Source organism: Musca domestica, unplaced genomic scaffold (assembly GCF_030504385.1).
Source record: "Musca domestica strain aabys unplaced genomic scaffold, Musca_domestica.polishedcontigs.V.1.1 10, whole genome shotgun sequence".
NCBI lineage: Eukaryota > Metazoa > Arthropoda > Insecta > Diptera > Muscidae > Musca > Musca domestica.
Window position 1 is genome coordinate 6,374,473 of NW_026712115.1, and position 23,804 is coordinate 6,398,276.

Genomic DNA, 23,804 nt, shown 5'->3' on the forward strand with positions numbered 1-23,804 from the left:
TGACTATGGAGTGCAACGGTGGTTGTGGTTGATACCCAAATGGCGGGTAGAGCTTCGGCTCGATGTGGTGTTGCATTCTCAACCGGGTGCTGCGACCCATAGAGCAGCAGAGGTGTAAGATAGTCCTTAAGCCCATAGTGAAGCCCATATAGCAAATCTTCGAATTGGTACCTGCGGAATAGACTTAGATCTCTGTGGAGAGCTGCCACTCCCTAAGACAACTCTAAGTAATTTCAAATGGGCGCTGCCCGACGCATCGTATTGCGACACCGGTGCAATTGTGCATCTTGGTTAGAGCCGTCAAGGTAAGAATCATGTAAAACCCCGCTCGACTTCATGTCTGTTGTAAACGACATCGAACGAATTGAGAAAAAAGGCAGGTTAAGTTCGTAAATAAGCTATGTAGTACCAAGTCTTCAGATAGCCCTCATATAACGGTACCTCCCAATATTTGGTATTTTGATGATTTTAGCGTCATTAGTAGTTTCAAATTACGTATTTAGAGTTCGTAAGGGGAACTACAGTCTGTGGCAGAAAATTGTGTATGTAGGTCCAAGTCTTCATATAAGTCCTATATATAACAGTACCTTCCTATATTCCGTATTTTGACGATTTTAGGTACAATACTCACCGAAATTGTTTGAGATGTCGTATTTGAAGTTCGTAATGGATGCTACAGCCTGTGACAGAAAATTGTCTATGCAGGTCCAGGTCTTCGTTTATCCCCCATATAACGGTACCTCCTTATATACGGTATTTTGATGATTATACATTGTTCACCGTTTATTTCAAGTTTCGAATTTGATGTAGGTTCACGTCGTATTGACCCCAATATAACGGCTATATTCGGTATTTTTAAGATTTTAACAGACTTTTTAACGGATTTTATTTTTTGAAAATTTCCAAATTCGTTAAAAATGGTGGAGGGTATTCAAAGTTCGGCTCGGCCGAACTTACTGCTTTTTAACTTGTTCCTATTAGCTTTATTAGCGCAAATGCCTTTTAAATAGCACGAGAAGCTCAAAAACATTACAGTTCATTTTTGCTGAAGAAAATGGTTATATTATCCGCTTTCATTGAACTTCATTTTAGTAAGATATTTTCTTCCAAGAAAACCTATCGTTATATGGTTATTTATGTTGGTATTGAAAGAAACATGATGTGACAACATTAACAGTTAATATTGGTGAACTCATTCTAAGACTAAACAGTTTTTATTTACTGCTTTGTTTTGTGTTCTGTTCCATTGAAAACTGGTCTGGTCCCGCAGACTGCTCACGTCTGTTCTTTGTGTTTTTATATACATATTTATGTATTTATAAAAGAAAATAAAAAAAAAAATCTTTTTAAATTCCTTGAATTAAAAGCCAAATTGTCATTAAATCTATTGTTTATCTCAAAACCATATCCGTTATAATGTGACAAACATGTCGTTCAATGAAACGTAAATCGGTAACAAATGATCAGCATCTTCAGTGGATGATAAATCAAAATTAACCATTTGTTATACATGAAGGAAAGTTTACTTTTATGACATTGCATCGTAATGCATATATCTGAAAATGGATTATAGTAAACCATCACATTCGATTAAGAATTCTGAAAATTTCCAAAATGAAACAATTGATCCAAGTTTAACGGATATATTAGGATGCGGAAATAGAGGGTAACAAAAACATTTTGCCCAATTACAGGATAATTGTTGATGTTCTAGTGTGGATATAACGAATTGAAATATTTTGACCAAAGTTGTGATGTCCGACTCTTTCAAGAACATTTTTATACCCTGCACCACATAGTGGTAAGGGTATAATGTCTTTGTGCATTTGTTTGTAACATGGAGAAGGAAACGAGATAGACCCATAGTTACTTTTGAGAACCTTCATAGAATCACTTTCTGAGTCGATTTATGCATGTCCGTCCGTCTGTCCATGTATTCTTGTGAACAAAATGCAGGTCGCATTTATTATCCGATTGAGATGAAATTTTCCAAACAATCTTTTTTTGGCCCAAGGACGAACCCTATTGAAATTGGTGAGAATCGGATCAAATTTAGATATAGCTCCCATATATATCTTCATCCGATTTCGGGTTAAATGAGCACCAAATGTCCACTATCAGTCCAAATTACCTGAATTTTGGCACACCCAACCGAGTTCGGCCTAGAAGCAAGTATATCAAATTTGGAGAAAATCGGTTCAGATATAGCTATAGCTCCCATATATATCTTTCATCAGATTTGATCTTTAAGTCCCTAACATTCTTACTATGCACTCCACAACCGTGATGTTTGGTACCAGGTATTAGATGGAGCACAGAAATAGCTGTTTTAAATTTTATCGAAATCGGTTCAGATTTGGATATAGCTTCCATATATATCTTCATCCGATTTCGGGTTAATTGACCACCAAATGGCCAATATCAGCCCAAATGGCCCGAATTTTGGCACATGTGACCGAGATTAGCCTTAAAACAAATACAACAAATTTGGAGAAAATCGGTTCAGAAGCAGCTATAGCTCCCATATATATGTTGTATTCGATTTGGTGTTTAAGCCTCTCACATTCGTAATATGCACTCCACAAGAATGATATTTGGTACCAGATATAAGATACAGCCCAGAAATAGCTGTTTGTAATTTTATCGAAATCGGTTCAGATTTGGATATAGCTCCCATATATATCTTCATCCGATTTCGGGTTAATTGTGCACCAAATGGCCGATATAAGTCCAAATGAACTGAATTTTAGTACATCGGACCAAATTCAGCCTAGTAGCAAGCATATCAAATTTAGTGAAAATCGGTTCAGATATAGATATGGCAACCATATATATGTTTCATCCGATTTAGTGTTTTAGTCCCATACATTCGTTATATTCACTCCACAACCGTGATATTTGGTACCAGGTATTAGTTGGAGCACAGGAATAGCTGTTTTAAATTCAGATTTGGATATAGCTCCCATATATATCTTCATCCGATTTAGGGTTAAATGTGCACTAAATGGTCAATATCAAATCAATATCAATACCAAATCGTCTGAATTTTCGTACATAAGACCGAATTCAGTCTAGAAGCTAATACGTAAAATTTGGAGAAACCCGGTTCAGAGATAGCTATAGAATTAGATAGATTTTGATTTTGTACCAAATATCTCATAGAGCTCTGAAATGCCCTGTATAAACCTTTGTACGAGAGCTCTACTAAATATGCATAGTGGCGTAGGGTATCATATAGCCGGCCCGCCCGACTTTTGAGCTTCCCTTAATGATTTTTTTCGAAATTGGTGCATGTTAAGTATATGTATTTTGACAGCCACATCAATTCGTGCGACATTTCTAATTTATGATTGCATACTGCTGAGAAATGTTTGTTCGCATTGGAACTGAACGCGCTGTTTAGTAGAGGGTAAGTTTTGGATATTGGTTTTGAGATAACTTTGGCTTTAATATCAGTTGGCAAAAATTAAAACAAAATTAAGAAAAAATCTGTATGTACTCAAAACGAAAGTTGTAAAAAAGTTTGAAAAAAAAAAACATTAACGATAGAATTCAAGACCAGCTATGATAGCAACAAGTATCATGTTTAACAAGTATGCATAGGGCCGGGCCGACCATAGATCTTGAACCAAAATTCTCCAAAAACATAAAATCGCGAAGATCGGTCGATTATTGCGACTTAAATATAATACCCTTAACGCAATACCTCACACAATAAAAAAATATGACAAAAAATTATCACAAAATATTTCAGGAAAATATTTACATTTTTCAGAGCATTCTACTGAGAACTCTTGAGTTTTGAGTGGTCTAACTATCAAAATTGTGACCTTTAGAACAAAATCGGAAAATTTCCTGTTTTTGGTCAATTTGAACCCGCTGTGATCATCTCCAAAAACAATATAAAGTATAAAGAAGACCCATTTCTGTTTTAATGGCCTCGCCAATAGACAGAATTGTCGCATCCTACACTTGTCACTGCGTGGGTTGGTTTTTGGGCTGGAGGAATCATTATACCTTTATTATGAAAATGAGGCAGGTCAAGCGCAAACAGTAAATAGTGTTCGGTATCGTGAAATGATGACCAGATTTTTCTTTCTAGAATTGAAGAAACGAGTGTAGAAGACTTGTGCTTTCAGTAAGACGGCGCCGCATGTCAAACGACGAGTCAAGCCTTAAAAGAGGAAATTGGACGCTGTCTTAATGACAATCCACAGGATTTAGGCAATACGGCCATTGACAATTTCGTTAAAAAATCCCGCGCGTGCCATCTAAGCCGCGGCGGGTTTATTCACGATATATTCTTTTATATACAACCTCATTCTGTCTTCTTTACAATATAATAACGTTTTACGATTTTTATACCCTACACCACATAGTTGTAAGGGTATTATGTCTTTGTGCATTTTTTTGTAACAGGGAGAAGGAAGCGAGATAGACCCGTAGTTACTTTTGAGGATCTTCTCAGAATTATTTTCTGAATCGATTTATGCATGCCAGTCCGTCCGTCCGTTTGTCCATGTATTCTTGTAATCAAAATGCAGGTCGCATTTATCATCCGATTGAGATGACATTTTTTAAGCAATATTTGTTTGGCCCAAGGACGAACCCTACGAATTGGTGATAATCGGATCAGATTTAGATATAGCTCCCATATATCTTAAACCGATTTCGGGTTAATTGTGCACCAAATGGCCAATATATAGACCTGATGACCTGAGTTTTGGTACATCCCACCGAATTTAGCAAATACATATATCAAATTTGGGGAGAATTGGTTCAGATATAGTTATAGCTCCCATATATATGTTTCATCCGATATGATGTTTAATTCCCTTACACATATATCCTTAATCCGATTTCAAGTTTATTGTGCAAATAATGCAAATAATATCAGCCCAAATGGAGTGAATTTCGAGACGTACGTTTCCGTTTTGTGCAACTCAGATCTGATATATATTTTTAACATAATCCTTCTCCAAGTAATATCATGCACTCTATAGCAAACTATAACTGCTCTAAAACCAAATGTTGGTAGGTGGTATGATCTACTTGAAATAAATTATTTTCTTACGGGAGCTCTACTAAATATGCATGGAGGTTTAGGGTATCATATGGTCGGCACTGCCAGACTTTTGACTTTTCCTCACTGATTTTTTTAATACCCGTGTTTTATTTAAAATTTAAAAATTGCGTTCAAGTTGGGACACCCTTTGGAACTTCCTTTATCTAACTCATAATGGCTCAATCTAACTCATAATATCCATAACATATAGATTTCTATACAGATTAAGAATACACACAGTTTGTTGGGTGCAAAGTAATTATTTCGACTGACGAACTTAATAAACCTTCGATAAAACGGGAGGTGTCGTTATATGTGGACAATACTTTGTTATGTGTGGACAATAGTATGCGGGGATCTATATTGAAAATATTTTGCTGGAAAAAGAATAACCCCTAAGAACACAAAAGGTAATTTATAGCTCAAATCAAAACGTATATCTTCAAATTTAAAATATGGGGTATGCGTCACCCTGCGGTTATTTGATCTAAAACCATAGTTACTTTTAACGATATTTTATGAATAGTCCTCATCCTGAATAAATTTATTTTACTTTCTTATTGAGGAACTCGTTTACTTGGTAGTTCCAATTAAGAACTACAATGAATTAGTGTATATCAGTTCAGATCTTGATGTAGCTCCCATATTTATTTTCATAGGATTTTAGTTGTTTTATACTAAATTCGAAACAATATATAGAAATAGAAATGTCGAACAGTTTCACGATCAGTTCAAAGGTCCTAATCACATTCTCCAGCCACGTGGTTCTAATATAATAATTTAGAATTCCAATGGATATAGCACAACGATTGAGGGCAGTCCAAACTTAACTCTCCGCTATACCCTTCAAGCGATAGTGGTATTTTAAATTTGCTATTCAATTTGTAAAACCCAGAAATATTCGTATCCAGATGGTATATATTCTAATTCAGAGTAAAATTCTGTATCAAAAAACGTGTTTTTAAATTCATTCTCACAATTTTATAATATCGAATTTTGACGTAAGTTCAATATAGCGTTACTGATCAGCACCAGGTATAAAAACTGTAAGTTCGGCCGGGCCGAACTTTGTGTACCAATTTATTACAAGTTTGGCAATTTTCAAAAAATAAAATCCGTTAAAAATCCTGTTAAAATCTAGGGTCTATACGATGACGTGGACCTGCATAGGCAACTTTTGTCATAAGCTATTACAATATTCAAATGCGAAACTTGAAAAAAAATTGTTTATAATGTCGCTAAAACCATCAAAATACCGAATATCGGGGGTACCGTTATATGGGGGCTATACCTTCGTGCATCTGCACAGACGGGCAGACGCATAGCTGGACAGACGAACGGACATTGGTAAAGATACATAGAATTTTATGCTGATCAAGAATATATATACTTTGTGGGGTCTAAAATGAATATTTCGAGGTGTTACAAACGGAATGACAAACTTAATATACCCTCCATGCTATGGTGGAGGGTATAAAAAGTGATGGATATATCAAATTCTAGATTTCCAACTACATACCTCTCTAAAACACAAAATTGAATAATTTTTAGTAAGTTTTGTCAAATGCACCTCCGATATCCCCAATTCTTTCACAGATTCCAAGTTAAGTACCACTTAACATTTTCAAAACCATGAAATCAAAACTCAACCCTAGACACTGACAGTGAGTCCATTCTAAGTCGATTTAACGATCTACGACTGTCTTTCTGTTGAAATCACAATGCAGCACGAAATCACAATGTATTTTTTGACGTAGAGAGTCAACATTTAGCAGCATAATTTGTATTGTGTCTATGATGGTTGGTATCGAAAATGAGATATATTGGTCCACGTTTTGGTATAGTCCCCATATAACGGTACCTTTCGATATTCGGTCTTTTGTTAAGTTCAGCCAAATTTTTTCACGGATTTGTCTAAAAATTGGTATTTGTGGGTCATAATAGGTTCTAGCTCGTGTGGCGAAACATTGTGTGTATATGTCCACGTTTTCCTATAGCGCACATATAACTAAATAACGATATTTTGTTTTCGGTGAGAAAAGAAACACGACCGAATGGTGTGGCTGTAGATTCAGTTCTCGATCCGACTCGAAGCATCAATGTAAAAAATGAGAAAAGAAAGAACAACCTTATTCTTTGCATGTAATTTCAATTCTGATTTTATTTCTAAAATATGTTCCTTACGTACTACTGAAACTAATCTAACTTAAGCTAATCGCAGCCACACAATTATTCTTATCTATTCTAATATTGAATGGAGAACATTGCAGGGCTGCTTGTCATTTCATGTCTTGTGCATCTACTGAGCGCATCGATATCTGTGCCTGTGGGTCATAACCTTTATTATCTCACACATTATCGTATGCTTCAGCGCACAAGATCACCGATTTGTTTACATGTGGTATTTTGGGGCTGTGCTGGGAAATATGTAATTTTTGAATATTTATTGTTTATTGCTAGTTTTTCCCAGCGCCTCAACCGCACTCAAAAGTATGTACAAAGTATTTTGTACACCCCATATAATGGCCTCACTCACTTGATGGATTTCTTTAGCACGTTTAACTGCATTATGCAAAAAATCTTACTGGTATATAAAGTTTAGAGTGAAACACGCTTGAATTCAGATACTTTTATACTTATATATATATTTATACTTTTATTTATATTTAGGTTCGTTGTTAAAAGTAGTACACATTTCCAAACTCACCTCCATATTTCAACCCTACTTCCTTGACGCTCATGCCAAATTTCAAAGTAATACCACTTTTTGTTCACCTAGTTCCAAATAGTACCACATATAGTGGTACACTTGTTGTTCGAATTTCCAAAAACCCTTCCGTTCATCAATCCTGCACAACATTATTCCAATTTCCAGCTCTCATCTTGCCCCAAATACCATATAGCACTTTTTAGTAGGTATATCCAAGTCCACCTCCATATTTTAAATTTTAGATTCCAACTCTATTCGGAGACACTCATACCATATTTCTAAATATTAGTTCTATCTGTTTTCCCAGTACAAATTATTAAGTTTTTAGTATGTTTCAGTACTTTTAGCACACTTATAGTTCGAATTTCAAACAACACTACAATATGTTTGAAGTTCCCTTATATCCACATCCATTTTGGAAGATTTTTTTTTGAAATAATGTCAAAGAGCCCGCCCAGAGGTTATCCTTAGTTTTTTGACCAGGAGAACTTGACCAATATTTGTGCACTCCATAGTGTTGTTAAGTATTCAAAACAATTTCACACGAAAGTTGTGGTATATTTTACAGCTAAATATAATCCAATGGTCATCCGAAATGCTAAACTTCTTCCCTGTCCTTAACTCTCTTCTGATGCGAAATTCCATGTATATTAGTTTTCAATTGTGGCCTGTCTATTTGCACCTCTAAATGCTCATCTTAAGAACAATAGGCTTTAATTCTGACCCTTACCCTACCCCCATGCAAAATTTCGTGTGGATCGGACGTTAATTGCGATATGCATATAATACCCCCAAAACGTAGTGTTGGGGGAAGTAGAAATTAGAAAATTTACTATTCAAAATTGTAGATCAAATTGAAAAAATCGCATGCGATAAAAAATATGACAAAAATTGAAAAAATTCGACAAAAGATATTCACTTTTTTATAGGAATATTTTTCCGCGATTTTCTTAGATTTTATCGTTTAATGGCAAGAGACCATTCCGAATTGATGGGAATTGTGAAAATCGGCCCAGCGGTTCCTGATTTATAAGCAGAATAAATAAGATCAATTCTTTTACATATATATTGTAACGATCAGAAGTGATCTTTTAATGTATTTGTGATATGGCTGGGATTGGTTTAGTGGACATTTTCCTATTTCCTTACATAAAAGTTAGGCTCTGTTTTACCCGCTAATTATTATCCGATGGCCGCCCAAATTGGTAGGTTTCTGCCCACTCCTAAACTCTAACTCCATGTAATTTTTCGCTGCGATTGGTTCATAATTGTGGCCTATAGAGCAGCTGCAAAATCAGGATTCTTTCTGTTTTTGGTCCATTTCAACCCCTAAATATTATGCGATCATCTCCAAAAACAATAGGGTTCTATTCTGGCCCTAACCTCAGCTCCATTTTCAATTTCGTGAGGATCGGTTCATAGTTGCGACCTGTATCTTGATTACAAATTAACATTGACAGACGGACAGACGGACGGACATACACAGCTAGATCGACTTATATCGGCGAGATATATATTCGAGGTGTTACATAATTGTTGGCCCAATCAAGCTTATAATACCCCAAATTCGCACAAACTTTTTGAACCATGATGTTCTAGGAGCTTCCGTGTTTTTAAATCAGAACCATTAAGTAGTATGTACTGGTTTTCCGTAAGACAAACATTGTTTTGCCGAGAGTCTTCTCTTTAATTAATTTAAATTTTGCCCCGAGGTGGTATCTGCTGGCAAATTTTAAATTTTAATTAATGCCCAAGGAATGTCACACTTCCAGTTTATGGTGCTACTTTAAGCTGGGAATAGACAAAGTTATGCAAAATGTTAAATTTGTTCTCGTTTTCTAAAAACATGAAAATTGAACGTTTATATTTTATATAATGTCGACAAAAGAAAATTATTTTGATCGCATATAATGTTTTCGACTAAAGCAAATGTAGCATACTTTGTGGCGAGAATTATTGCAAATGGCTTTATGCCCTATATAGCAAGAGCAAGAGGTGTTAATTTCTATATATGTAGTATGTGTGTGTATAACTGTCTTTTTTCATATAACTTAATTATGTCACATATATCACGCTTAAACAAATAACAACAAATTCAATATAACAACATTGGGATACAGTCTACGAGCTACTATATTCTGGGAATGGATCGGACACATGAACCAAGGGCGCAGGATCAAAATCAAAGGCACTGCCGGAATCCCCAACATTCAGTTCTTCTTTACTTTCAGCAACATTCGAATCTTCTGGGGCACCCATAACAGCCAAAAGGCATGCGAATATCACGAGCAAAACGTACTACACAACGAAGAAAACAAAAACAAATCAAAAGTTAATAATTAAATATTTATTTATGTAAAATGATTAGCCTTACCAAAAATTTCATGATGTTTAGAGTTGTTCGCACGGCGCTTAAGTTGAAACAAAAAACGACGCAGAGCGGGTCGATATAATATATAGGCAACAATGTGAAGGCAACGAAACTGTTTTGAAAATAAAATGCAAAGAAGAGGTGAATTGATTTAAATGTACACTCTACAATGGAGCACACGTAAAGTTAGAAAAAATGTTACATTTTTTAAAAAATAAACAAAGAAATTAAAACAACTTTTTGAGTGATATGGTAAGCATGGAGTTGAGAATTAGTTCGAAATATAAGCCTAAACTTTGTAAACATTATATGTGTTATATATGAATCTAACTACCTCTTTTGTAGATATTGGGATGTTTCTTAGTGGAATCTTTACTGTAGTCAAAATGATCCCTGCCGGACTATGAATGAACTTTGTTTACTTGGTTTTTTCAAGTTGATGTAAGAAAATTACATAAAATTGTATTTGAGTGTCAAAAGAAGAAATATTCTACACAAAATTTCAATATAAATCGCAGAATAAACCATACTTCTAAGTTTAATAGTTTTTTTTATTAAATTTCATTTGAAATGGTTACATTACAAGTGAAATTATGTGTTTGCGTTTTTTTTTTTTTTTTTCTGCTAATTTAACATGCTTTAATTTAAGTTTCCCTATAGATTTAATTTTTACTGTCAATAAAAAATATTATAAATCAAACACTGATCAAAACAAAGCCGGGCCGATCTTTGAATTCCCTCTTCACTTGAAACAATTTTGGCAATTTTCAAAAAAATAAAATCCGCTAAAAATTCTGTTAAAATCTTAAAAATACCAAATGGTCTTTACGGCGACATGGACCTGCATAGGCAACTTTGGCATAAGCCATTAGAATATTCAAATGCGAAACGTGAAAAAATCTGTGAATAATGTAGCTAAAATCATCAAAATGCCGAATATATGAAGGCACCGTTATATTGGGGGTATACGAAGACGTGGGCCTGCAAAGACAATTTTCTGTCATAGACTGTAGTATCCATTACGAACTTCAAATACCAAATTTGAAAGAATTCCGGTAAATAATGTCGCTAAAATCATCAAAATGCCGAGTATTGGGAGGTACCGTTATATGGGGACTATACAAAAACGTGGACCCATTTTCAATACCAAAAGTCCTGCAGACATTTCGTTCGGAAGCCAGAGTGATTTCCACAGACAGACATTTGGACGGAAATCGGTAAATCCACATAGAATTTTATGATGATCCAGAATATATATACTTTGTGGGGTCTAAAAGGTATATTTCGCGGTGTTACAAACGGAATGACTAACTTAATATACCCTCCATACAATGATGGAGGGTATATTAAGTTAGTCATTCCGTTTGTAGAAAAAATGTACACTTTGGTATAGAAAAAATGTACACTTAATATATACATCAAAAAAACAATATTTTTGTTTCATAAAACCAATTTTCGACAAATTTAAAATTTCTGCCCCCGAAGAAACCAAAATTTTCAGCCAAAGCGATTTTGAATTCCTGGCTTTTAGGAAAGATTTGTAGTACTGATCTATTTTGAAACATAAAGTAAACTTTTATGACAAACTGACAAGTGTCCGCTACTTCCATCATTCCAACAGTTTAAGACTCAAAATGCACAATTTGTTCAGTTTGACAACATATTGTGGAGTCAAAATTTAATACGTTACACTAAATTTTAAAACTTTTAAGATTTCATATATTATCAGAGTTTTTTCTTTTTCGGAAAGAATAATGGGAAAATTTCTATATATTACACCCCCAAATGCTCAAAAACTGCAATACATTTAGTATAACTTTGAGCAGTTAGAGTAAGTATTCGCAAAACCCCCACTAGATCTTAACAACAGACACCAGCAGAGACCTTAATATCAAATTTCGGTATTCTAGCTCTATACATTCACTCAATACCAAATTTAGTAATTAACTTAGTACTTTTCGTACAATTTAAGTACTCACTTGCAAAACCCTTTCATATCTAAATCCATAACACCAACACTTATCACAATACAAAATTTCGCGGATTTACCTCTATGCCTTTAGTACTATTTAGTAATTTTCGTGTAATTATAATACAAATTTCCAAAGCTACCCCCAGATCTCAATCTCAGATACCAACAGAAATTTCAGGATTCTAGATCTATAACTTCACCCAATAGCGAATTCAATACTTTTGTACAATTCCAAAACAACCTCCATATCTTAATTTCAGATACCAGCAAAGACTTCAATATTAAATGTGAGGATTACTGCCCAATCCCTTCATTCAAAACCAAATTAAGTAATTTTCGTACAAACCACTGCCAAATCTCAAACAAAGATACCATCAGCAATCTAAAAATCAAATTTCAGAATTTCCCACATGCATCAATCCTACACTCCCACAGTAATCCCAATTCCAAATTTCATGATCGTACCCTTGTCGGTTCACTCATATTCAGATTGTACCATATTTAGTATCATGTAATGCACAAAGTAAGAGTTTCCAATACTTCCTACATACCCCAATCCTACATTTCTACACAAATCTCATTTCCATATCTTAGAATACTAGAACCATTGGTAAATCAAAAGTATACCAAATTTGATATCATTTACCACAATCCTAAATCTGATATATATTAAAATTGGTACAATTTACAACACATAAATACAAATTTCCATAACTACCTACATCTTACAATCCTACAGAAATCTTATTTCTGACTCTACGGGTTGTTTCAGAATCAAAATTGTACCAAAAATATGAATTTCTAAAATACATACTCCAATCATACAATGCACTAAAAATCTTATTTCCAAATTTCAGGATCTATCGGTTTTTCCAAATACCCTTAGTACACAAATGTACGAATTACCAAAAGTAAATATATACCTCAGTCCTAAAATGCTAACCTAATTTCCAAATTTCAGCATTCCAGCATAAGTGCAAATTTCGAAAACTACATCCATATCCCACACTTTGCCGGTAATGTTAATTTCGATTTTAGGATTCCAGTTTCCTCCGTTCCTACAAATTCAAATTGACCAAATGTTGTGTCATTTAGTACTTATTAATTCTAAATAATATTTTGAATCCGACTTATTGTTTAGTTATTTATTTCAAAGTGCAACAAATGAAATTTAAAACTCAGCATACTCTTCTCTTTGGAGTAGCGTCGCTTATAATAAACAACAGAACTATTCACGATTCATGTCTATGCCGGAACAAAATATTGATTTCAATTTAATTTTATTGTGTTTTTGTTCGATTTCAATTCCATGGCGTTTAGGGCAATAAAATTACCATGTTAACATGCCGATGTTTCTTAATTAAATGAAACGACCAATTCGACATATCATAAAAATGTATATTTTTATTAGTTATTGATAAAATATGTAAATGCATACTTCTCAAGACAGTCAAGTTCAATTCCAAAAACCTGATGGAAGTTTTGCTATAAATTCATGTAAATTGATCAAATAAATTCATTATGTTGTTGTTGAGCTACTGATAGCATAATCGCTGACAATCGTTTTCAATATATCTTTTTTTTTTGTTGCTCGTGTATATTTTCAATGCAAAACTGGTGGCATTTTTTCGCAAATGCCTTTTGGAAATCTAAACTAAGAATTATAATTTCTAGCACCAGTCAATAATGCGGGGTTCCACCTGCTGTAGAAGTGTTTACTTTCTGCTCAGAACATTTTTTATTAGCTGGTCTCATGACAATAATACGTGCGCTGCTGTTAAAACGCTTGTGATTGAATTCAGGCACACATTTTAACACTTCGACTGGTCGAACTACTTATTTGTGCGTCATGGATAAACTGATCTCAGCGACGATAAATAACATACCTATTTATCTTTACATGGTGGCAAACAATCCCAATTTAAAAGATTTCACAGAACTGAATTTCTATCTATGTGAATAAAATAAAGTGATGATAGTTACTTCGCTTATAACTCAGGAACGGCTGGACTGATTTCGACAATACATAACAATTCGGAATGGTCTTTTGGCCAAAAAAGGATAAGAGCTATGAAAATCGCATAAAAATATCGCAAAAATTGTAAATAAGTTCGGCAGGGCCAAACTTTGAGTACCCTCCATCATTTTGAAGAAACTCGAAAATTTTTCAAGAAATTCCGTGAAAAATAAAGTTCAAAAGAAACTTTACCTAAACGTGTACCTGTATAAGTAATTTTTTGTCATAAGCTGTAGTACCCATTAGGATCTTTAAATACTAAATTTGAAACAATAACAATAAAATCATCAAAATACCGAATATCGGGAGGTCCTATAACGAAATATATGATTTCGTAGACGAATATAGACAATACTCTTCTGGAGAGTAAAGTACTCACAAAGTACTCCTTGGGTGACATTTCCCACAATTCCATTGAAAACATGACTAAAATCATCAAAATACAGGGTATAAAAATAGTTTTTATATTGCTTGATTTGACTTACAATATTGTATTGCTATACCACCATAGTATTAAGGGTATATTAAATGTATAATTCCATTTGTAGCATTTCGAAGTATCCATTATAGTATATATACGATTTCGACATGTCCTTCTCTCTGTCTATTTGTCCTTATGTGGAAATTATTGCAGCCGAACGAAATGAAGTAGGTTTCTAAGCGAAATGAAGTTAGTTGCATGGGCTATATAGGTCCTCGTTTTGGTATAGCCCCATAAATTGAACCGATGTCACAATTTTAACCTGCATTTGCTGGAAATTGGCAGCATGTGTTCCGATTTGTAAGAAACATTCTATGTCAATATTGTACATTTTGGTATAGTCCCTATATGACTGTACCTCCACATATTCGGTATATTGATGACTTTTTTTCGCCGAAAATATTTCAAACTTCAAAATCTTAATGGGTACTATATCTTACGACAAAAAGTGCTTTATACAGACCCACGTATTCATGTAGATCCATATAATAATATATCCCCAATACTCGTTACTTTTATGACTTTAGTGACATTTTTCACCGGAGTTGTTTGAAGTTTCGTATCTACATATACAGGTCCACACCTTCGTAAAGGCCCAACATAATGGTAACTATCTATATTTGGCATTGTTATACACTCCACCATAGTATGGAGGGTATATTAAGTTTTTCATTCCGTTTGTAACACCTCGAAACCTACATTTTAGACCCCACAAATAATATATTTTTGATCAGCATAAAATTCTACGCCGATTTAGCGATGTCTGTCCGTCTGTTCGTCTATCCACCTGTCCGTCTGTGTAAATCACTGTAGCTTTCGAACGAAATGTAGTAGGTTGTTAAAATATGAATGTTATATCTGCCGGACTTTTGGTATTAAAAATGGACCGTGTAGATCCACGTCGTCGTATAGCCTCCATATAACGGTACCTCCGATATTCGTATATTTCGGTAATCGTTTCAAATTTGGTATTTGAAATTCGTAATGAATACTGCAGCCTGAGACAGAAAAATGTCTGTGCAGGTCCAAGTCTTCGTATAGCCCCCATATAACTCTACCTCCCGATATTCGGTATTTTGATTATTTTAGCGACATTATTGACCGGAATTGTTTCAAATTTGGTATTTGAAGTTGGTAATGAACACTACAGCTTAAGATAAAAAATTGTCTGTGCAGGTCCACGTCTGCGTATAGCCCCATATATCGGTACCTCCCTATATTCGGTATTTTGATGATTTCAGCGACATTATTGGTATATTACATAGGAAAGTATATATGGATCTTCCTATCTCGCCGAGCTGAGTTGATCTAGATATGTATGTCCGTCCGTCCGTCTGTCCATGTTAATTTGCAATCACTCTACAGGTCGCAGTTACGGCCTGATCTTCATGAAATTTAGAATGGAGGTGAGGCTATAGGCAGAATAGAACCCTATTGCTTTTGGAGATGATCACATAATATTTAGGGGTTGCAATGGACTAAAAACTGAAAAATTTCTGATTTTGCAGTTGCTGTACATGTTGTTATTATAGACCAATCGAAACGGAAGTTAATATAGGACTAGAGCTTAGGGCTGGGCAGAAGTCTTCCAATTTTGATGGTCATCGGATAATATTTAGTGGGTGAAATAGACCATAAAATTTGTGTTAAATAAAAGTCGAATTTTCTATTAAACAACGAATATTTTTAATTCCGGCGAAATCACAAATAGACGAAAAGGCCAATTCTGACTGTTATGTAGATTCCAATAGTAAATATATCGGATATATATTGTGAAATATATACAATGTATATATAAAGAAAGGTGTTGTCTCGGTCAAAATACTAAGGGTAATATCTGTGCAATGCTCAGTGACATAATTTAAAAAGCGAAATCTTCCAAAATCATTTGGACATAAGGGAGCTTCTAAAATATTGTAGTGTTGTAGAGTATCACATGGTCGGCCCCACACGACTATAGCCTTTGCTTCCTTGTTTTATATACTAATATTTGTTTGTTAAAAAAATAAATTAAACAAATTCAAAATATTTAAAAACGTTACTATTGTAATACTTTATTTTGGAAACAAACAAATAGCTCGGTCTACCAACGCGTGAACATGCCAGCAACAGCTTATCATAAGAAAAGCAGGAACATTTTTAATGTAATCCGCATACACGAACGGTTTGTCATTCGGGTTTATTAGTTTCATAGCAAATGCCAAGCGTGTAGGAAACTGCAATCTTTTGAAGTTGAGTGGTATTTTTGTTGCAATTAGAGAAATCGAGGTAGCAACATACCTCCCCGTAATAATCGTATCCTCAATTGGTGAGTCAAATATGTGAAATCGGCAGAGAATATATATGGGAGCTATATCCGCATATTAACCGATTTCTTATTAATTTGTCAAATGTATTATTGTAAACAAATTCCGCCTCAGTTTCTGAATTTCATTGGAATCGGACATACATATCGTGCTTGGTGCATAAAATACATGAAATCGGCCGAAATATGAATATGGGAGCTATACATTTATTTTCTGATCAAATCCCGTCACTCATTTTAAATTTCATTAAAATAGAACATCCATATCGTGTTTGGTGCATCAAATTCACGAAATCAGTCGAAAACGATTTTTTCTTTTTTTTGAAAATTTTGCAAATTCCTTCGTAATGGTAGAGAATATTCAAATTTTGGAAAATTAAACGAAGTGACCAGACCCAGAGAAAATTGTTGAAAACTATTTATGTCCTCGAAAAGTTTCCTGAAACATTAAAAATATTTTAAATCGGCAGGTTATATGTATTTTGAAATTATATATTTGAAATTGGGGCTTATTCAATTGTGAGGATACATGGATGCTCTACATCCTGAAATGTCTCCGATTCCCTGCAAATTTTCATATAATTTCACTGTCCAATAGCCAGTCGGTGTTGTGAAAAATGGCAGGACATATCTTGCCAGTTAAAACTTACTTGTATATTACAATGTGGGAACGAAACTATAATTAAAGCAGCGAAGATCTTGAGGGCAATAATGGAATCGTATTCGAAAAAAACGCGATGCAACTCCACATTTACGACTGGTCTTCTTCTAGTAAAATTTTGTCGGATTTGAGGTGGTTTCATTCGGTCAGATGCAAAATTGGACAAAGTGTCAGAATTTTCAATAATAACCCTGGCAAAGATGTGAAATTCCAAAAATTTTCACATTCTCCCCAAATGCCATAAATGACACTTTCCACAAAATAATATACATACATACATTTCACATAACATTTATTTCAATCCTTTTCAAACAAATAACAATTATCCTTCAGATCAATTTAGTTTTGGTATTCGGGGTTGGGGTGGGCCTTGATGTATTCAATAGCCTTAAGGATGTGTTCTGGAATTGGTGGTGGTGTGGGCAACAAGGGGTTGGCAGCATCGACATGGTAACCGTTTTCATCGGCGGTGTATTGCAAAGAGACTTGTTCGCCTTCGGGGGAGGTGAAGGAGTACTGGCCGTTGACGACCCAGTTTTCTTCACCGGCCAATTTGCCTTGTTGTTCAGCCTTGATGCTGTTGTCGAATTCGTAGGCATACTTGAAACTGTCTACATTGACCTCGGACTCACTGCGGATGACATTGGCATCTTCGTTGGCGGCAACAATGGCCAAGGCGCAAGCGAAAACAATCTGCAAGGGTTAAATCCATTAATTCCAATAACAATCGTTGATTCAACAATTCAGGATAGTTTTATGTACTTACGAAGAATTTCATGATTGATTTCGATTTATGTTACTTCTGTGATACACAAGATAAAACTGTGACTACTGCAAATGATTTTTAACGAATTTATACTAAAATTTCACAACATTGCCAAAAAATGATTAGACAAATATCTGCTTTTGAAGTCCATCAATATGAATATAATAAGCAATTTGTTCTTTTCTTTTGTTTTGCTGTTTAGGAAACTATGCAAACGAAATTCGGAGGAAAAAATCGAAACTTGTTTCCTTCAGATCCGAAGAAAACGTAATTAAAACTTGCAAAGCAAACGAAAGCCAAAACCAAACAAAACAAAAAACTAAAACAAATCATAGGTTAGGTAAACATGTCAATGGTCGAGGTAGCTCATTCATTATTTATGTAAATTTGTGCTTAAATAATTAGCATAGGTGCCACAAGAATACTCACGTCCCATTGCAGTGGTGACGTCTGTTGTCATATTATTATTATTTATTTTTTTAATTTTATGTGTTTTGTCTTGTTTTATTTTTATCTCTTGTTCATTTTTAGCACTGTTCGAAAATTGAATTTTTGACAAATAGTCTAGTGATCAAAGCGACAGGCAGTCAGCCAGTCAGTAAGTTTGACAGACAAAAGAACTAAATCAAAATAAAATGATCAGCAGCATCTAATTAATTCTGTCTGTGTGTAGTTGTTGTTGGTGCGCCTCTTTTGTCTTTTTTACACACGCTTCGGTAGTAGCTTTATGATGTTTTAATTTTAATCTAAAGAATGTTAGTTTGATAAAACACATAGTTAAAATCTATTAACACGTCGTTCAGATCGATAATTCTACAACTCATTGAGTGTTCGAACTATTAAGCAGTTCGGTGAATGAGAGTCAAAATAAAGTTTGTGGCTTAAGTCTTTTGTTTATAATTTAAATTCAATGTAATGGGATGACAAGCAATTAATTTATAAAAACTTCATTCTGACCTTTCTTAACTTATCTATGTTTAACAGATTCATAAAGGGGTTTTAAATTTAAAAATGTGCCACTTGAAATATAATTTAAATAAAAACGAGATCATCAAAATTATATTGTTTCTATGTGGGAGGATTTCTTTCTTACCAAATAATAAAAATAGAAAAAACCCTATATGATAATAACAACAATAGTAGAAATAAAAAAAACCACTATTAACAAAGACTACACGCAAATTGTGGACATTCGCATCGCCAGTTTAATTAGAAATACATTCTGCGTCATAAAAGAAAGGAAATTAATTACTTATCAAAGTTGGCGCAGTTTTCTTCATACAAAAAAAGTTGATTTTGAGATACCATCGAAATACAATATAATGAAATTTATTTTGAGTTTCTCTCTGTAATGAATCAAAAATCTAAGCGTAGAACTTGTAAGCCATTTAACCTATTTTAATCGTTTTTTCACATGTATATTAAATATTTTAATTCGATAGCTATAAACAGAATACATCTCCAAATTCAATTGCAACGTTTAAACAAGCAGTATGTTCGGCCGGGCCGAACTTTGAATACCTTCCACCATTTAGAACGAATTTGGAAATTCTCGAAAATTACCGAATATAGCCGTTATATTAAAGTCTGTACAACGTGCACCTACACAGGCATTGTTTGTCACAAGCCAATACCATTACCATATTCAAATTCGAAACTTGAAATAAACGGTGAACAATGTTGTTAAAATCATCAAAATACCGTACATAGGGAGGTACCGTTATATCCGAGCTATACGAAGACCTGGACTTGCATAGACAATTTTCTGTCACAGGTTGTAGCTTCCATTACCAACTTCAAATACGACATATCAAACAATTTCTGTGAGTATTGTACCTAAAATCGTCAAAATACCGAATATAGGGAGGTACTGATATATGGGGGATACACAAAGACGTGGACCTGCATAGACAATTTTCTGCCTTAGGCTGTAGTATTCATTATGAACTTCAAACACCAAATTTGATACAATTCCGGTGAATAAAGTCGCTTAAATCATAAAAATACCGAATATCGGGAGGTACCGTTATATGGGGGCTATATGAAAACGTGGACCTACATTACCCATTTTTTGCCTACTGGCAAAATAAATATGTGTCCAAAATTTTAGCCTTCTATCTCAATTCGTTCGAAAGATAGCGTGATTACAACAGACAGACAGACAAGCAGACAGACAGACGGACATGGCTAAATCGTCGTAGAATTTTACGCTGATCAATGATATATACTTTGTTGGGTATATGAGTATTTCGAGGAGTTACTAACGGAATGGCAAAATTAATATACCCTCCATACTATGATGGAGGGTATAAAATAATAATAATAATAATAATAATAATAATAACAATAATAATAATAATAATAATAATAATAATAATAATAATAATAATAATAATAATAATAATAATAATAATAATAATAATAATAATAATAATAATAATAATAATAATAATAATAATAATAATAAATAGTTAATAAATAAACAAATGATAAACACATGATAAATAACTAATGTTCTCGATTCTGTTCTTAAAAAACAACTTTATGTTTTATTTGTTTCGTTCATGCAATCTACGCAAAACATTGAAGAAAAGTAGGAAATGTTAATAAGTGCAGTCGTAGGGTTTATAAGATAGGATATAAAATGTGCTTGTCATGAGAAACGATTTTATATATCTTTTGGGGAGAATTTCCCCAGATAAAAACCAAATGAAACGGCGAAGATTGATGGCTATTTCCGTAACCATGGTCTCCTTTCTCTACCCCCTGGAAAACATTGCAATTTTTTCTTATAGAGGATATCTAACACTTGATTCTGCCAATAACTCATTTGACGGAATCTGTTTCCAAAACCAATGTACAACTGCAACTGGAAAATGGAAGATCACTCTTCGGGCTCCCTTTGCTGCCTTAAAAAGGAAGGTTATCTTGGCCAACAAGAGGTAGAAGGAGGCCGTAGGCACGCAAACAAATACTTCTTGCCGCATTAGTGAGGCAGAAGGCAAAATGTCGTATAGTGCTATGTGAGAAAAGGTTCTGCTCAGCTCCAAAAATCTGTAATGATCCCTCCCGCTGCTGCTCCTTGCCCTTAGGTTTAATTTGGAGGCATTGAATCCCTTATATGCATTGGCAGGCCCGGACTCAAAGATAATTTTCGTTTGGGGACATTTTTTGGGCCGCCTTTTAATATGAATTACTCTGTTGTCTGACAGCTATTTTTACAGCTTAAAGGTTAAGTTTCTATGGATTTGTATCCCGTTTTGACAGGAATGAAGATTAACCAAATCAACATCCACCTATATACAGTGTGCGATGAAAAAACTGAAACCAACTTCAGACTGCTGTCATTTCTAAGCCACTTGTCCGACAGCTGTTAAAATTATTCCAGTGTCAGCTCATTCTATTGTTTACAAGCGCTCAAAAGCATTTTGGTGAGAATTTTCCAGGAAAACAGATATTCGTAATGGAATTTAAGCGTGATACTGTGATTTTTTTATATTTGGCTGGAAAACCACAAGTGGCTATCGTTAGAGCACTCCAGCATTTAAATGTGAATAAATTTGTTGTGTCTCGTACCCTCGCTCCTTACCGTGATGCTGGTAGCGTAGCTTGACGTCAAGGAAGTGGACGGAAGATAACAACAACATTAGTAGAAATGCTTCGAAAAGTAAAGAAGCGAATTGATCGAAACCAGCGTCGCAGTGGCTGAAAAATGGCTCGTGAGCTGAACTTATCGCAATATTCCATGAGCTCGGGGTAATACAATTGAATAAATGCCGAATATTATCGCGAAAATATTCTGGAGGGTTTATTAAAGCTTTGAGCAGGCCAACATTTTGTCCGCAGACCTTAGACATTCGAACAGGACTCAGCACCATCGCACCAAGAATGGTTACAAAATGAGGTTCCTCGCTTCATTTGCAGCGCACAATGGCCACCAAAATCTCCGGACACCAATCCGTTGCACTATTGTGTCTGGATTATTTTCGAAAGCAACGTTTGCACAAAAAAATACCAAAGTGTCGATCACCTCAAGCAAGCGCTTCGCCGAGAATGGGCCAAAATAACGCAGAGCAATATTCGAGCAGCGTGTGACGATTTCATCGGCCGTTTCGTACCAAATGTGACCAATTCGAACAAAAAAATATAGCGTTTGACTTTGTTGCAGTTTTTTATCTCACCATGTACTACATAATAAATAGAAATGTTGAACCTTATTGCTCCTCTTTTCGAATAATCATTGATCCAGAACCAATATTTTCCAAATACGACATCTAAAAAAGAAAAAAATGAAGTCAATTTTACCAGCTAAATATTATACGATGACCATACGAAATTCTAGGCTCCATCGCTGTCCTAAACTCTAACCTCATAAAATGTTCCACATGTATTGGTCCATAGTTAAGAACTGTAGGGCGATTGCAAATCTAGACGATTTTAATTGGTCATTGGTTAATTTTAAAACCTAAATATTTTTCGAATATCTTCCAAAATAATAGGCTTCTATTTTGATCCCCACCCTACCCCATGCGAAATTTCGTGAAGATCGGACAATAATAGCTACCTGAAAGGCCATTCTGAATTGGTTAAAATTGTCAAAATCAGTTTAGCCGTAAAATCATCAATTTTTCAGCTATTGGTCAATTTCAGCCCCTAAGAATATAGCCATCTCTATTTAGTGAGGATCGGGCCATCATTGCGACCTGTAGCGTGGTTAAAAATTAACATTGACAGACGGACGGACATACATAGCTAGATGGACCCAGGTCGGCGAGATGGGAAGATTCATATATACTTTCCTATGTGGGAAACCAAGATTTCGAGGTGTTACATAATTTTTGGCCCAATCAAACGTATAATACCCCCAACACATAGTGTTGTAAGGTATAATTACCGGCCGTTAGGTAATTCGGAAGCATATTGGCCGTTAGAGAATTGGAAGCATTTAGAAAAGTATTATTTTACTGTACTGGTCGTTTACATTCCGATTACAAATTTCAAAAGTTTTGGTGGTACTCTAGTCCTATGATGCACAAAATGAACATTGCGCTTGTGTGTGTGAGAGAAACCAAAAAGCATGTAAAAAATATCTCCCTTCTTGTTTTGGACGTTTTGTAGCAAGAATTTTAATTTTATGTTAGCAAAATTATCAAAAAACATTAAATATAAACTCCATATATTTATATTTTCTACAAAAGCTATCTATAATTTGTTTTCTTAATATTAACGGAGCAACAATGCGTGCATCCCCACGCATGTCTACATTCGTTGAAGTCTAATCAACGACCGAGACCATCGCAAACGTACTGTTTTGTTCATCTAAACTCTAGTCACATGAAAAATATTCATGAGTTACCAATTTATGGTAATTTCACTGAAATTACAAAGTCAAGCCTAAATTTATTTCCAAGTTTGAGAAATGGTTTATTGCTACCACCTCATAAATCATGAGGCCA

At 34.5% G+C, this 23,804-nt stretch overlaps 2 protein-coding genes across 2 annotated transcripts in view; both read right to left on the reverse strand.

Annotated features, from left to right (window-relative positions):
* Positions 1–18,502, reverse strand: part of LOC131803536 (larval cuticle protein 9-like) — a 40,015-nt gene extending 21,513 nt beyond the window's left edge. Inside the window, exon 1 of the mRNA XM_059124886.1 lies at positions 18,497–18,502. The gene's annotated coding sequence lies outside the window, so the exon portion shown is untranslated. The remainder of the gene's footprint in view (positions 1–18,496) is intronic.
* LOC101895216 (cuticular protein 47Eg) lies at positions 17,871–18,489 on the reverse strand. The gene is made up of 2 exons (XM_005187349.4): positions 18,349–18,489; positions 17,871–18,275 (listed from the first exon to the last, which is right to left on the reverse strand). The coding sequence occupies exons 1-2, from the start codon at positions 18,358–18,360 to the stop codon at positions 17,922–17,924; spliced, it is 366 nt and encodes a 121-aa protein (XP_005187406.1). The 5' UTR covers positions 18,361–18,489; the 3' UTR covers positions 17,871–17,921.
* Positions 18,503–23,804: the final 5,302 nt, after the last annotated feature.